Source organism: Engraulis encrasicolus, chromosome 14 (assembly GCF_034702125.1).
Source record: "Engraulis encrasicolus isolate BLACKSEA-1 chromosome 14, IST_EnEncr_1.0, whole genome shotgun sequence".
In the NCBI taxonomy this organism is placed as follows: Eukaryota; Metazoa; Chordata; class Actinopteri; order Clupeiformes; family Engraulidae; genus Engraulis; species Engraulis encrasicolus.
In genome coordinates, this window is record NC_085870.1 from 44805998 (window position 1) to 44822453 (window position 16456).

General features: G+C 43.1%; 1 protein-coding gene across 1 annotated transcript; it reads left to right on the top strand.

Moving 5' to 3' along the window:
* Positions 1–205: 205 nt before the first annotated feature.
* LOC134463349 (coatomer subunit zeta-1) lies at positions 206–6226 on the top strand. The gene is made up of 9 exons (XM_063216560.1): positions 206–267; positions 617–685; positions 799–880; positions 1109–1200; positions 1726–1781; positions 2410–2487; positions 3436–3487; positions 3600–3638; positions 5292–6226. The coding sequence occupies exons 1-9, from the start codon at positions 250–252 to the stop codon at positions 5337–5339; spliced, it is 534 nt and encodes a 177-aa protein (XP_063072630.1). The 5' UTR covers positions 206–249; the 3' UTR covers positions 5340–6226.
* The last annotated feature ends 10230 nt before the right edge of the window (positions 6227–16456 follow it).

Genomic DNA, 16456 nt, shown 5'->3' on the forward strand with positions numbered 1-16456 from the left:
TGATGATTATTGTCATAGGAAGACCTTGCATAATACCACAACGTGAAAAATAGATAAAGGACCACTATGCCCTTTACCCTTCAGCCACACACACATACAATAATAAATAAACAAGTAACATCTGGGCATGCAGAACGCTGTAGGCTTCACAGATGGCGATAGAGAGTTTACAGCGAAGCAAAAGCCCACGAGGAAGCCACCACGTCGTTGCTGGTCCTGTTTACGTCATCAGAAAGCGAGGAAGTGAAGATGGACTCCTTCGCCTTGGTACGTTTCATGAAATCATAAAATTTGGTTGATAATATGTCTATACCTTGGCTGGTATTTTATTAGTAAACCGCGTGAAGTGTTTGTCAGACGATACTGTCAGCTGTAGGAATAATACATATTTTATGATGGTCAGACGTTCATCTATTGTGAATTCAAACGTTGAGTACAGATGATGATCAATTTAATCTCATACACTGACAATTTTACTCTTATATCTTCGGTTATCACGGTCATGTTGTATAACATAGTAACATCAAATTGTGCATATTTCTGAATAGGTTGTATGTTAATAAATAAATAAATAAAATACTGTAGGCCTAATGTCAACCCAATAATGTATTCGCAGGAACCCACACTATACACTGTAAAAGCAGTACTCATCCTGGATAATGACGGCGAAAGGCTCTATGCTAAGGTACATTCTCATTGGATACTTACTTACTACTTTAGTTTGCTGGACTGTTACTCCAGTTTTGTTTTTGTTATGGCTTATCAAAATCACGTGATTTCAATGTTCCCATTTTGCAGTACTATGATGACACGTATCCAACAGTGAAGGAGCAGAAAGCATTTGAGAAGAACATCTTCAACAAGACTCACCGCACAGACAGTAAGATTTAGTTTGCAACTAATTTCAGACTCACTGTCAATGCAATTTTGACTACATTTTTGATACATATGGTACAATGATATGATACATATGATTCATAACGTACTCCCCAAATCCACACAAGAGACACTAGCAAATACCTCACAACACATCCCTCACCCTGACAACGGTCATATCTTAAATGTCTGTATGGATGGACTTGCATATTTTGTCATTTCTTTTCCATAGGTGAGATTGCCCTATTAGAAGGTCTAACAGTTGTCTACAAGAGCAATATAGACTTGTACTTCTATGTTATTGGGAGCTCGCATGAAAATGAGGTAAGATATAACCATTAAAGGACCAGTTCAGTCAATTTCAATATGCTGTTGCATTGCTCACGCTACCTTTGACTTGTCAGTACCCGGTGATGCCACATTTTTCGGCTAAGCCCTTTCCGAGATATGAGCTATTCTAATGGGGGCATCGTTTGTTTACATTTTTTTTTAAATTAACATAGGCCTACTCCAAATATTTTCCCAAAAGGTACCGCTGTTTGCTAGTTGTCTGCTGATGTTGTATAACCTTTCGGATGTTTTTATAAATAAATAAAAATGTTTTTTTTAAATGTAAACAAAGCGCTGCCCCCATTACAATGACCAAGATCTCGGAAAACACTGAAGAAGAAGAAAAAAACTCAGGTACTGACAACTCAGGTACTGTCCAGGGTAGTGTGAGCATTACAACTGCATGTTGAAATGTATTGACTGAACTGGTCCTTTAACATCGCAATGACTAATATGCCATTTGGCTATAGAAGTTTTGTATCAACATTTGCGTTTGTTTATCCTTTTTTTCCAAAACAGCTGATGCTGATGTCTGTCTTGAACTGCCTGTTTGATTCTCTCAGTCAAATGTTGAGGTGAGGTACTTCCTGTGATAAATGTCATAAACATATAGCAGAGTTGCATAATAGAGCTACTTTATGGTAGCCTGGCGATGCCATCCTATGTAACTCAACCTAAAGATTTTGGCTCCGCACATAGTCTGGCGAAACCCTCCTAGCTCGCTCACTGTTAAGTCACTCAGCAAACAGTTGAGAGTGATGACGTAGAACTCACCCACAAAGTGCCTTACTGATTGGTTAAGGTAACACTATTCACACTTTTGTTTTGTTATTTGTATGCTTTTGCGACACTATATCGTAACAGTTATGATAATAAAGCACAATATGAGTTTTAATTTGAATTTGGAATTTAAATGGCCGAGGAAGATCAGACCATCTCCCACCCTCCATGGAGACGGATGCCTCTTAGCTTTCGCCAAACTGTTTGACGGAGTCAACAGTCGGCTTTGGCCCAGACTAACTTAATTGATCCCAGGAGGAAATTAAGGTGTCAAGTACCTTACACATAGTGAACACTGCAGGGCAGGCAGATACAGTATATGATACACATACACATACCATACTGTACAGTCATAAAGAAGTCCAATGAAAAAGACAGAAATGATGATTCTCATTGTACTTCAAATATATTTTTGCCTCACAGGAAAAATGTGGAGAGACGAGCGCTGCTGGAGAACATGGAAGGATTGTTCCTTGCTGTCGATGAGATCGTTGATGGCGGGTAGGCCTGATTTCCTCAGCTATAGTGCAAGTGAAAGCCCTAGTATTATTGTAACGCACAATAGACAGCACACACCACATAATTGCATGTATGCCTCACCCATGCTAAGGAGCAGCCTAACAGGTTCCCTGAAGGTAGCAGTGCGGTGAGATGGTGTTTTATTGAAGAATTTGACCTGTAGACTTTAATGTTGTAATGAAGGGAAGTACAGTTGCCCCTGCCAGGACTCAAACCCAAAACCTCTGGGGTACCAAACTGGGGCTCTGACCACTACACCAAAGAGCCAGGCTCATTGGTGTGACAGTCAAAACACACCCACCACCCTAGTGATGGTCGATCACACATACTGTGTAGGCTTTCTCATTTTATTTGTATCCCACAGTGTTTTTAACTTCTAGAGTTAATAAAAACAAGGAAACCAAATTACTTAATCAAAGACTAAAGTGAACTTGGAATATGAAGTTGAGCCTAAACATTACAGATTGCAGTTAGGTCAAATTCAAATGAGGAGCAATTTTAAGATTGCTCATAGAGTAAAACTGTATAGTAATAGTTTTACAAGTAATTTTAAAGTGAGTATAGTATATGTGTCCCAATGTAGAGCATAAGCGGCAACATTCCTAAAGTTGGTCCAGGCCCTTCAGTTCATTTCCATTTAAAAAATCCAGAACAATATTTATTCTGTGTTTTGTGATTTTAAAAGATCACAAACGCATATTGCCTCTTCGGCCTTCATCAAGGACTTTTTAAAGCAACAGAAGTGCCTGGACCAAGTATTTTTCCCCTCATTTTTGTTGAACAGTGCACCCTCCAAGAGCACTACGTTGTTGATTTTGAGGGATACTAGTAGCTCTCTACCTACTCTTCATCTGATTCCTAAAGTTGGGCTGTCATTTTAAATGGTCATTTGTCCCTTCTCTCACTATGTCTCTGTTCTTGATTCTGTAGAGTCATCCTTGAAAGCGACCCACAGCAGGTTGTGTACAGAGTAGCGCTGAGGGTATGAATGCCACCATCAAACTTCCTCTTGTTCCCACATTTCTGTTTTTTGGTCACATTGGTTGGGAAGACGCCAGGCCAAACATGAACTCACGCTTTTACTCTCTTTGCAGGGAGACGACGTTCCTCTGACAGAACAGACAGTGACCCAGGTAAGGGGCTCCCGACGGCCAATGGTCTGTGTAGTATCTATCTGCCTCTCAGTCGAAGACATAGTAACTGGCTACAGATGTGTTTAGCTAAGACCCTAAGCACAGATGACCTGTGAGGAGGTGGAGGGAGATGCTTGTGGGATAATTTAAAACAGTTATGTGCTGGTGTGTCTCCGCTGGTCCTAAACAGTATCTGAAACGGAAGATAAACCATTCGGCCTGCTCTGTACAGTTTGCTGGCCTCTGCATACTACCATCTTCAACAAGTATTGCAGTGCACTACAGTATTGAATCAGATTATTTTAAAGTGCTGAAAACTTCATAGTCATTATTTTGGATGTGAATTGATCTACAGTTGTTATCAGAAAACATGGCTTGTGACTGGCAAAGAAACCTCAACCTGTAATTCAGACAATGTCAGCGGTAGAGTTAAAAGTGGTGTCGGTGTAACTGGATAATAAATTCATCCCCCAATTACATTAACCCATTGATGCCTGATGTTGCGTTGCGCAACATTGGCCCTGGCGCCTGGAGCTGCATTACGCAACATTCAGGCTCATGAGATTTGCGACAACTTTATTAAAAATCTCTATTTGTTTGAGATAAATGAACACATTCTAATGAAAGATGAGGGTTTTAGCGTTTAAATGCAACTTAGTGCATATTTTTATGTGCTTCAGAAGCTGCGATATTTAGGTTTTTATAGGCTGAGGGCAGCTTTTCTTAAAAAGGGCTCAGGCATTCAGCACCCTTTTTTGCAGGTGCCTTAGGCGTCAATGGGTTAAAACCCGATAGCAGTTTGCCAGTTCGCCTTTGCCAGAGTATTCCCAGGGGTTGGGGATACACTCTTCATTGGATTGACCTGGGCAATAATGCTGTGTATCAACGGTACAATCTAGTGCCGGTGGGTTTAATCTCTGGCATAGTTTGAACTGGATATTATGACATGTAAGATGTATTCAAAGGTTTTACATCAATAGTCTGCATAAAATAATTTGGTGATTGGACAATTCAAGTCTTTTGTCTGGCAAACATTCCCTGTGTATTTGGAAAAGTATTAGTCTGCACACAGATAAAGAGTGATAGCTATGTATAATGTGTAAAGCGTTTTGAGTGCTTGAAGGAGTGCCAAGGCACTGCAGTATATAAATGCAGTGCATTTACAATTGTGAAAGTGAAGTGAAAGCCCAACTGGGAAACTCCAACTCCCATTGTCATTGTGACACAGCACTCCACAACACACAAGTGTTCACTGCACACTGCACACAACAAAATTGCATTTATGCCTCACCCGTGCAAGGGGGCAGCCCCCAATGGCGCCCCAAGGTAGCAGTGCGGCAAGACAGTACCATGCTCAGGGTACCTCAGTCATGGAGGAGGATGGGGGAGAGCACTGATTACTCCCCCCACTAACCTGGCGGGTCGGGAGTCAAACCGGCAACCTTTGGGATACAAGTCTGACACCCTAACCGCTTACCCATGACTGCCCAAATATAAATATAGTTGCAGTTTGGGTCAGCGCCTGCACTGGTGTGATTTTGAGATTCATGCTTGAGCTTCATGTATGTCAATTATCTGTCTGTACTGCCTTTCAGTGTGTTTGGACATGGAGGTCTATGTGGTTTTCATTATTTTTTTCTATTTCTGTTTAAGGTCCTTCAGTCTGCAAAGGAACAAATCAAGTGGTCCCTGCTGCGGTAGAGATAGAACATCTACACACACACACACACACACACACACACACACACACACACACACACACACACACACACACACACACACACACACACATACACACACACACAGTAATGTAGCTGCAATGTACACACACACATGCATAAATACATGTGCTAAAAGATGTGAACACACACACACACACACACACACACACACAATGCTGTAGATGCAATGCACGCACACATACATGAAGACATTCGCTAAAACATGAGAACACACACATGAGCACACACACGCACACACACATACACACACACACACACACACACACACACACACACACACACACGCACACACACATACACACATGTACATATAAACACACATGTGACATTCCTGTCTTCATATACTGTATTTCATACCTCTGTGTACAGTACACAGCAGTGATCTTGGCACTGAATCTTGTAATGACATCATCTTGAAAGGATATGTTAGTCCATATGTAAGTTGTCTGTCCATCCTTGATTGTAACTGCAACCTATTTTACTGAGAAGATAAATACCCACATGCTGGTAATGTCTGAAGTATGTCATCGTCAGCCCCACACAATCCATTTTTTTTTCTTCCCGGCTGAAGCATAAAACCGTTTATGTTTGGCTTTGTTTTCCCTTCAGCCCTGATGTGAAATCTTCTGCTCTTCCTTGTATAAAAACAATTCTGTGATTTGTTTTTGTTTTGTCATGTCTTTCCATGCCATTATCAACATTGAGACACTATGTCTTTTTAACTGGAAATGAAGTGTTAATCTTCTGTTTATTTGTCTGTCAACTCCAGGAATTGTGTACAGATCCTGTATGCATTGTATGGCCTTGTTTACGCGTTGATGAGAATAAAACAACTTTGAGAAATTGGACGTGCCTACTCATCCCAGTCTGTGTGTGAAGGTTGGTGTCAAGTAAGGTTAGAATATCTGCACAGTGATGCCACCCTCTGGTAGTTAAGGGGGATTGTAACCTGTCTCTCTCTACTGCCAAAGCCCTACTGAGAAGGCACTGTGTCTCACATCATGGTGTCAGTCCTTACTCTAGAGCAGTGGTTCTCAACTGGAACAGTCTTGGGACCCACCATTTTCCACTCTCATTCGGTCGCGACCCAATTTTTTTAGCTTTCAAGTGTATTCAATGCAATTCTCAAAATGTAACCAAGACTCGAATGACTGGTTGCAGGCTATCTATCTCATATAAACATTCAGTGTCTATGACAACAGATGACACAGAGTTCACTAGCCTATCAAAATAAAAGTTGTAAATTGTTGCAGGAAAAGTTGGATTTTTTTTTTTTTAGAATTATGTTTTTTTTACACCAAGACTCCGCGACCCACCCATGACCCTTCCGCGACCCACTTTTGGGTCGCGACCCACCAGTTGAGAAACACTGCTCTAGAGTAGACCAAATGCCACTTGCTGATCCTAACATTTTATGGAGAAGCTCTTTTATTAGCATACAATCAGAGGTGTATTAAGTATAAGTAGAAATACTTTTAGTGTATCTGGTTCATTAGGTACAGTGAAATAAGTTAGATTTTGCACTAGTGTGGTAAACAAATCATCAAGAGTATTAAATAAAAATGTTAAATTATTAAATACAAAATGTTCTACCTCTATTTTACACACTTCTGCACACAAGCCATCCATCAGGGAGGCTTGTTTAATTCATTGGTCCCTCTGTGTTCAATGAATGTAGAATGAATACATTGCAGGCGTTGCATTATTTTTTTGTGAAGCTGGGATTAAAATCACTGTTCAGATCTGCAACAGTTTTAGTATAACATTAAAAATACAAAAAAATACAAAAAACGATAACATCAGTAATATTAAAAGTCTGTCAGTATATCACTGTTTTAAAGGCCAACTTCCGATAAAACTCAGTTTTACTCACTCCTTTCGAAGATCGGACGGTCACCCCAAGTTAAACTCACTTGCAAGGCTCTCATAGCGGTGCGTCAACTCTCCTGGCTGTGTTTCCCGGTGTTTCCCAATTTACATCAATAATGCAGAGAAACGAGCTAATCACGAAAGCCTTTCTGTGTTTCGTCACGTCGAAAGAAGGCGTTGCCCACAAAGGTTTATATCGACCCATTTATCTAAAAACATGTCGAGTAATTTTTTTCTGCTTGTTTTCAAAACAAGCAACGTCTGGTGGCCCGAAACATAGCTTAGCTTAGCTATCAGCTGGTTGCTACTCTCAGGTACACACACAGCACAAAGCCTCATACATAAAGCCTGCTCACTCCGGTTGCTCCGTGCCTACAGCTCGCCTAGGGGTCGCTGTCGAAAGAGCACAGCCCTGAATGGAGCCTGCACGCCTCCGTTGGCGCCCCTATAGTGCAGTACCACCCGGGGAAGTGGCGACTCTGTTTCCCATTACATTCCCTCCAGGAGCTGGAGGACTGAGCCAATCAGAGACGCGTTTCTTTGAGAACAGGAGGAGTGAGCCAATCAGAGACGCATTTCCACGAGAAACACGGAACACTCTCTCGTTTCTCCACAAGCCACCTTGCCAGCTTGCAAAAACGTCTTGAAACAAAGCAACCAGAACGTTTTTTAAAACAGGACCAACGCGTAACACATTCAATAACAATTGGGAACACGGCAATATTATTTAAATTACGTTGAGAGGCGATCTTTAAAAATACATTTTGTTAGGCCCAGAGTACTTGTAGGAAATTCAATTTCCGAGTTGGCCTCCTGCCACCATTGCGTCCCTGGATAGCAACCCAAAGACCTGTGTACTAACTGCCTCTCGTATACATGACGGGCGACACATAAACAAGCACCTCCATGTGGTCATCCCTGAGACGTGACTCTCCTCAGGCAAAACGACCGGCGTCCTTTAGTGAAAACGTCACCCCGAAGCCATCCTCGTCTATGTGACAGACAGCCGCTACTACTTTCCTTTCCATATAAATATACGCTGGCATTTAGTAATCATGTAGATGTTGTCAGGGGCAACAGCTGTTGCCTTGGCAACCGCACAGGGAGGCCTGCCTGGCACACTCATCCCATACTTAGGAACATGATTGAAGGAGCACACATAAAAGCTGAAATTTGAGAGGGCACAGGACAAGTGCGTGCAGCTCCAATGAGCAGCATCTGCACGTCCATCGCAAGACTGGGTTGTTGTAGACTGTGTGTGTGTGTGTGTGTGTGTGTGTGTGTGTGTGTGTGTGTGTGTGGGTGGCAAGATAAGGGAGTTGTATCTCGGTTGCTAAATTTAGACTCCCAAGTCTGGGTGCGTGTCAGTTTACCAACAGGAATTCATCAGTGAAGTGCTACATTTGGAATGTTAGTCACCTTCTTAGGCCGTTCAAATGAAATTATATACGCCTCATTGTAAATTCTTTTGAATTTCATCATAAAACACACCATCATATTGTTAATGTGTTGAACACCTTGTTATATTTGGTTCTGTTGGCACTTTTAAATGTACATAAATATTGGCTAATTAGAACAGGTTTTTCTCAAAAGTATGAATATCATACACCTTGACACAAATGCATATGAAATAGCATGCACCTCAATCTCTTGTTGAGAACCATGCAAAGTGGAATGCATCCGTGTTGTGTCTTCCCTTTATTTTGGCCTGTGAAGCTGTACAAACCAGTATGCTGTGATAAGGGAGAGCAGAATGAGATGGGAAACGTGTGTGTCTGCATGTGTGCGCGTGCCCAGACAAACAAGCTCTCAACCATTCACGTAGGCTCGGCCTACTGTACACATGGATGAGTTAGTGTGTTCGGGCTGTTGGGGCCGCTTTGTACGTGACTTATCTGGTTTGCAAAACGTGTTTCTGCATGCATTGCTAGCCTGTTTGTATTTATGGGTGGTTGCCAGCCTCTCCCGCAATCTCTGGGCTGTGTTGTGTTGCTGGCAGCTCAGTCCACTCAGAATTTTTTAGTTTTTATTCTTTATGGCCGTCGCAAGGGGGCCGTTTTGTGGCTTTGCACACGCTCGCGCTTGCCCTGTGAGTGGCTCCAGCGGGAAGCTGGCCAAGAACAACTACGCACACCCCCATGCTTCCTCCCCATTACAACATAATGACCGTAACTCAGGCCTTCAGCTTGCTTGCGAAGCCTCTACGGTGAAAACAATAAATAGAACTGTAGCCAATACACACAACCACACACACACACACACACACACACACACACACACACACACACACACACACACACACACACACACACACACACACACACACACACACACACACACACACACACACACACACAGGATATACGGCCTGAACTTTCACAAATATAGCGGTGATATGTATAATCATAATTACAGTTATTATTGGGAAAAAATAAAGTTAACATTAGGCATTAGGGTGAGAGTCATTAATAAACACATCAACCATAGTTACATACAGCAAAACTGCAACTGCATAAGATCACGATCTTGTTGCCGAGGGGCTCACTAACTGACTGAATATATGAGTGACTTTGGGAGCCGCACGCCATTTGATGTAATGAGCTCAGCAGCCAGACTGTGGCTGTGAGCACTGCACCCAATAATGTGGGTCCGACTGCAGTGGAAGACTCAAGTAAAGGAAATCCTGGGCCTGCCAGAGGTACAATTAAAGAGGACTAATGTCTGGGCCCACCCAATCTCTATGATAGCGTAATGGGGTATTACTTCATGTAGATGTTTTTTTTAAAAAGTACTTAGACCACACTGCAGGACTCACTGTGACAATTTTAAATAGGATAGAGACAATTCTGTTAATATTTTATTACAACATTATTCTCGTATTGTCAGTCGGATTGTAATTATTTTGATTTACAAAGCAATCGTTGGGGTTTTGTGGTCGCTGGACTAGGCACACCCAGGCCTTTTCTTTCTCTCTCACTGCAGGCTGTGCCTCGTGTCCCCATGTCTTCCTTCTTCAACATAAACGTTAACTTGAGATGATCTGTGTGTGACAGACAGGGCTATCTTCTCTTTTTGGCTCGTGTTCAGACTTGACTTTTTTGCATAGATCTTTCAATCAGTAGTACACAGGCCCGAATAGAGCAAAAAAGCACGTTTCCCTCGCAACGTGCATGCATAGTTCTCATTTTTAAGTCTCATTTTTTTCCCCTTTCCTCTTGCCCCCTTTTGCCTCTCTCCTCCCCCTCCCCCACCCCCAAACACCCCCCCCCCCCCCCCCCCCCCCCCCCCCCCCCCCCCAGTGGATTCCCTAGCAGCAATGCAGCGGCCATTAACAGACCCCCCCTCCAACCTGACAGATTTACGGCTGCCGCCATACCATTGGCCGCCAACCTGACAGCGGTGATTTAATGCTGGGCTCCCATTGGCAGAGCCCTGACAAGGGAATTTATGGGCGTACTGTGATTCGCCGCTGGCTCTCTTTGAGGTGAATTACGACCCTGGCGCTGATAGGACACAGAAGCAGTGTCGGGTTGCGGTCGTAAAACCACTGTCCCGTGAGGAGGGGAGGCAGGGAGGGAGAGAGAGAAGGTGGGGGAGGGGTAGAGGTAGGAGTAGGGGATGGAGGCGAGTAAGCACAGGGCGTGGGGGTAAACCTGGCCCTTGACGTCAGCAGGAGAAGAAGATTGGAGCAAGATTGCAAAGTGGGTAAAAAAGAGGCATCAGGACCCAGGATCTGATCATTTTGAAGGAAAAGGACGAGGAATGGCCGTAGTCATGGACCGACCAGCTAAATAAACACCATTAACAACAACACCAAACAGAAGTTAGAAAACGTAAGGGGTGTCAGGGAGAGATGGTAGTACGCAAGAAAAAAATGTCATTCAGGAAGATGGCTTAGGAGAAGAGGGAGTGAATGGGGTGGAGTGGAAATGTGAAAAGGATGGAGAGAGAGAGAGACAGAGAGAGAGACCAAGAAGAAGAAGGGGAGGGGGAATAAGGTAGAGGAGAGGAGAATGATATAGATGAGGAGAGGGATGAGAGGATGCGCAGGGAGGAGTGGGTGTGCACGTGTGATTTAGTGCTGCAGTATTTTCCAGGCCAGCAGAAGGCCTCTAGTGTGTGATGCTTTTGTGCAGACGGCTTCGCCTCACATTTGGAAATGCATGCATCATAGTCGCCTCATTCAGCTTTGAAAGGGGCACCAAATGGCCACTGTGCCCACTGCATATAATGCCAACTCCGCTGCACCTCTATGTAGCTTCACAGAAGATGGACGAGCCTTTAGTCCAGTGTTTCCCAACCAAGGGTACGTGTACCACTAGAGGTACGCGAGCACATCTCAGGGGGTACGTGGAAAAATTTAATGATAACAAAACTAGTGTAGTAAAATTGGGATAGACTAGAGGAAATGATATAGAGCATAAGTGAGAGGGGTACTCAGTACTCATCATATGACAAAGTGGCTTAGGGGATACGCAGGACAAAACAAGGTTGGGAAACACTGCTCTAGTCTGTACAAACATCTCTGAAATCACACCGAAAATATCAAAACCTTATAAGGTGTGACAGTCTTGCACTGTGGAGAACGGTGTGCAAGTGTTAGCTACCAAATAAATAAGTAACCCTTCTGCTTGGCCCCGGCGAGGTTCAGAGTTATGGACTGCCATGTCCTCATGTGTCCATGACATTGACATTACATCATTTTGCATCATTTAGCGTATAATTCTGACCTACGTGCGACGTTAGTAAATTACTTCAGATGTGCCTTGGTTGACATCTGGTGAAACAGTAAATTCCGCAGGAAGATGCAGGAAGCCGCAGGAAGAGGGTTCTCACCTATAGCCTTGGCTCTTCCATTTGCAAGTCCTAAATTCTCACCATTCCGGTCCTCACACCGACGTGTGGGAACCCACTTATGAGTTGGTGAGCACATGCAAGTCTATAGCCACCGCACTGGTGGCCAAATAAACGTCCCTGCTTTGGTGAAGTTCACAACATGTGCGTTTTTTAATCCCCCCACATTAGGGAGAAGTGACATTTTGAGAGACATTTATGACTCTGTCACAGTAAAAACATATAAATAAAACACAGTGTTAAATCAACACTTCAGAGACTTGATTTAATATCTACAGTATATTTGGCCCCCCAGAGTACTCTCTAGAGTGTTGAATTGACACTGCGTGTTTTACTGTGAAGGGTTAGCCATCTATGTTAGGATGAGCACATACGGTAACACTTTGGAATAACTACCTCTAAAAAGCTTTATAAATGCTTTATTAACATTTATTAATGAATTGATCATAAAGCATTACAAAAGTTTGTACGTGATTAAAAACCAAACAGCGGCTGCCCAATGCAGTGGGAATCGACTACTGGATGGCTTTTACTTACGTTTGTTTGCCTGCCAAATACTTCCATATCCAGTAGTTTCACGCCTTCTGCTCTTTGGAGAACAAACTTCCAGGACTGATGTGCTGTGTCTGCTCACTGTGTATGTGTTCAATAACTCAGTATTTCTTACTCATTTCTTTCTTACAATTTTGTAAATGTTTCGTTGGTAATCAGTTCATTATTAATAAAGTGTTTAAAAAGCTTTTATGGGTAGTTATTTTAAAGTGTTATTGCACATACTAATTTGTGATATGTGGAATCAAATAAGTAATATACAGGGGAAGAGGGGAGATAGTGGTCTGAGATGCCTTCTTCTGAGATGCCTTTATTCTTGTTGCTCTGTTATTATGAAATAGAAATTCAAATGAAGACTGGACAAAGGCCTGAAAACGTCCACCCGTGCTTTATGGTTGTGATGGTGTATATGCCCGCTTTTATGACTTCATACAAAATTAAATTTCCTCCCCCTCTGGTGTTTGTGGCTGGCTGTGTGTGTGTGTGTGTGTGTGTGTGTGTGTGTGTGTGTGTGTGTGTGTGTGTGTGTGTGTGTGTGTGTGTGTGTGTGTGTGTGTGTTTGAGATGTGGTGTGACTGAGTTACCCTACAATGCCTGGGGAGCATGCGGGGGGTGGGGGGGGTGGGGGGGTGCATAGGGGCCAGGAACCCCCGGCCTCACCACTTGGGGGGGGGGGCCCTGCCAGTGGCTTTCGATTGCCAAACATCTTGTAGGGGCCCCATTCTACGATATTTCGTGGGCCCAATGCCTCTGACACATCTCCCGCCCCCCCTGTCCCAATACCTGTGCTCCGCCCCTGCTGGGGAGCGAGAGAGGGCGTGAGAGCATACCTGTCAACTTTGTGCTCCCAAAATCCGGGAAATTTTATAAAGACCAAATTCTGACAGTCAACGGGATGACAGAGACGGTGCGTTTTACTCGGCTTTTCACAACAGCGTGCGTGCAAGGACAGTCCTGTCTAAAATCCCTTAGCACACGTTTTACAGCGTGGAGAAACAATGCAATGAAAACAAAACAATAAAATGAGCGCAATGAGTTTCTTTTTGTCGCACAAGTTGTCTGTTCGTGCAAAACCTTGTGCTGCAACAGGTGATTAGGTTAATCGCATGATTCGCTGTTCCGCGCTGTTATGCGCTGCATGAACTGACGGTTTCTGAGGAAAAGAGTGGGTGCACAAGCGCTACGGAGCTCGAGGTTGACAGCTCGTATTTTCAAGGAACTTCAATTATTGGTGGTATCTGGCATACCTTCTTCTGGCAGGTAGCTTGATAAGACCCTCTGTCTCTCTCTTCAAGAGGGGGTGTGGCTCGTCGGACAGGGCCGTGGGTATAATTACTGGACCGACGTGTTTTTTGGTAATGTGAAAAATCCGGGATATTTCTGGGAAAAATGTCAAATCGGGAAGAAATCGGGAAATGAGTCAAAATTAGGGAGTTTCCCAGGAAATTAGGGATGGTTGACAGGTAGCTTATGCGTGAGAGTGAGAGTGAGAGAGGAAGTGAGAGTCCACCCACGGGCTTCCCTCTTGTTTAGCTTCTTGCATGACTTCTCTTCTTTCTCCCTTTCCTTTTCTTTTTCTCCCACTCAACTCACGCGTGGTATGTATAGCCTACAGTCTTATTTCCTCTTCTGAGTCATGTATCTATTTTAATGTCAGTCTCCTAAATCCTGATTTCGCAAGCAATCCATGCATTTTATTTTTGACCTTTCTTCTTCCAGATGTCCCGAATGTGTCTGTGCAGATCACTCATTGCTGAGTTCATTCAACTACATCATATGACATAACCCACAAGCTTTAAGTAACAGATTAAGACTTGGTCATTACAATTTTGTCAGAGTAAGGTTATAACATAGGCTTTGCTCAAAGGGTTAAGTACCAAAGCACCCATGGTATAAGACCTATGGGAGATGGGAGTTCCAGAAATATCCACCTTTTTATTCACCTACACAAAGATGTTTGTGGTATATTGAGGTATTTACTATATGCTTCTAACTTCTAATTCCAGAAAGCAAACATCCCCTAACACATGCTCAAACATGTTGTGTCTTCTTGTCTTCTCCTGATGACGCATATGAGTCAACCACAGTGCACTACACACTGTGACACTGAGTACGGTACAGTTTTGCAACCTCATATTTAACCACTTAATCATCCACATGGAAAGGGAATGCTATAACATGTCACATGATTTTACGTATGTACATGTGAGGGGCTTATTTGCAAAACGGTGTATCTCCATTTTTTTACTTTTGCATTTTATTATTGGAAATGACTGTTCAGAGGTCCTATCACCTATGTGTGAATTCTTACCATTCAAATATTTTGAGAACATACTTATTTATTAACCAATAAAAATGTTTTTTGCAATGCAATTCAATGGAATGCCCAATACAAAAAGTCAATTTCCCAACATTCTACAAAATGGAGATACACCGTTTTGCAAATAAACTCTTCATGTATTTCCATGGAAATACGTAAAATCATGTTACGTGGTATGACATTCGTACAGTACTGCATACAGTGCATACACAGCATATCAACTTCTGCTGATTCACCTTGTGCACCTTGAAAGGTACTTTGGGCAGCCGTGGCCTAGTGGTTAGGGAGTTGGTCTTTTAATCTGGGGGTTGTTGGTTCGCATCCCACCTGACCTCTCCCTATACCCTTAAGCAAGGCACCTAACCCCACATCGCTCCAGGGACTGTAACCTAGGGCCTCTAATATCTGTAAGTTGCTTCGAATAAAAAGCGTCAGCATAGTGTATTGTAATTTAATGTACTTCAGATCATGCTCCTTGAATGTATGATGTGTATACATTTCTGACTTTTATTCTATATGTACTGTATATTTTATTCATTAGTGTGAAGAATATGGGCAAGTAGTGGGATAATACATGTGTGCATGTGTGTCTGCGGCAAACTGTGCTAAGTCATGTCACTCTGCAGCATCAATGATACAGACATGTAGCGTAGCAGCATAGGCCTATACGCAGGAACAAAAGTCAGGGACAGATGAAAAGCAGATTGAACTACACTATACTAGGGGCACAGAGACGGGGATAGAGATGGAGAGACAAGAGAGAGGGGCGAGAAAAGAAGAGAGAAGGACAGAGAGATAGAAAGAACAAAAGAGAAGGATAGAGAGAGGGAGAGAGAGAAAGAGATAAAGGCATAAAGCGTAACAGCAGTGCCCCTCTAATACCGTCAATGACCCATGAGAATGAGGAGCGCAGGACTGCAGACTCACCTGTCAAACTCAATCTGGCCCTCTAATCTTTCACCCACCGATGAAATACCTGCCCTTCCTCTGCAGGCAGCGCACTGCAGCTGGTTCCTGAGAGCAGACCTGAACGCCACTCTATACCAGGGGTGGGGAACCTTTTTCAATCGAGGGGCCACTTCAAAATCATCCTAGGGCGGTAAAACTAAAAGCCGTACTATGAACACAAACAAGGATTTCCCCCTACGCTTTGGACCTATATTGAAGGCAGATTCCTTTAAAACAGACCCCACCTTCTCTGGGTCCCCTGAACATACCTAACTTGTATTGCAAATGTTATTTCTAAGATTCCTTTACAAAATATGTCATATTTTATGTGAAGCTGCATAAAATTTAAACTGCACTGGGGGCCGGATAAAACAGCCTCAAGGGCCGCAAACGGCCCTCGAGAAATAGGTTCCCCAGCCCTGCTCTATAACATTGTCATCTGGTTGGTACCGTACCAACAGCACAAATTCATAATTCACACATTCACAAATTCATCACAGAAGTCGGCACACTAATTGCTATGACATGGCAGA

Coding starts and splice junctions, on each gene's coding strand:
- LOC134463349 (XM_063216560.1), top strand. Junction 1,201..1,725: donor GGAGCTCGCATGAAAATGAG/GTAAGATATAAC, acceptor TTTCCAAAACAG/CTGATGCTGATGTCTGTCTT. Junction 3,639..5,291: donor CAGAACAGACAGTGACCCAG/GTAAGGGGCTCC, acceptor TTTCTGTTTAAG/GTCCTTCAGTCTGCAAAGGA.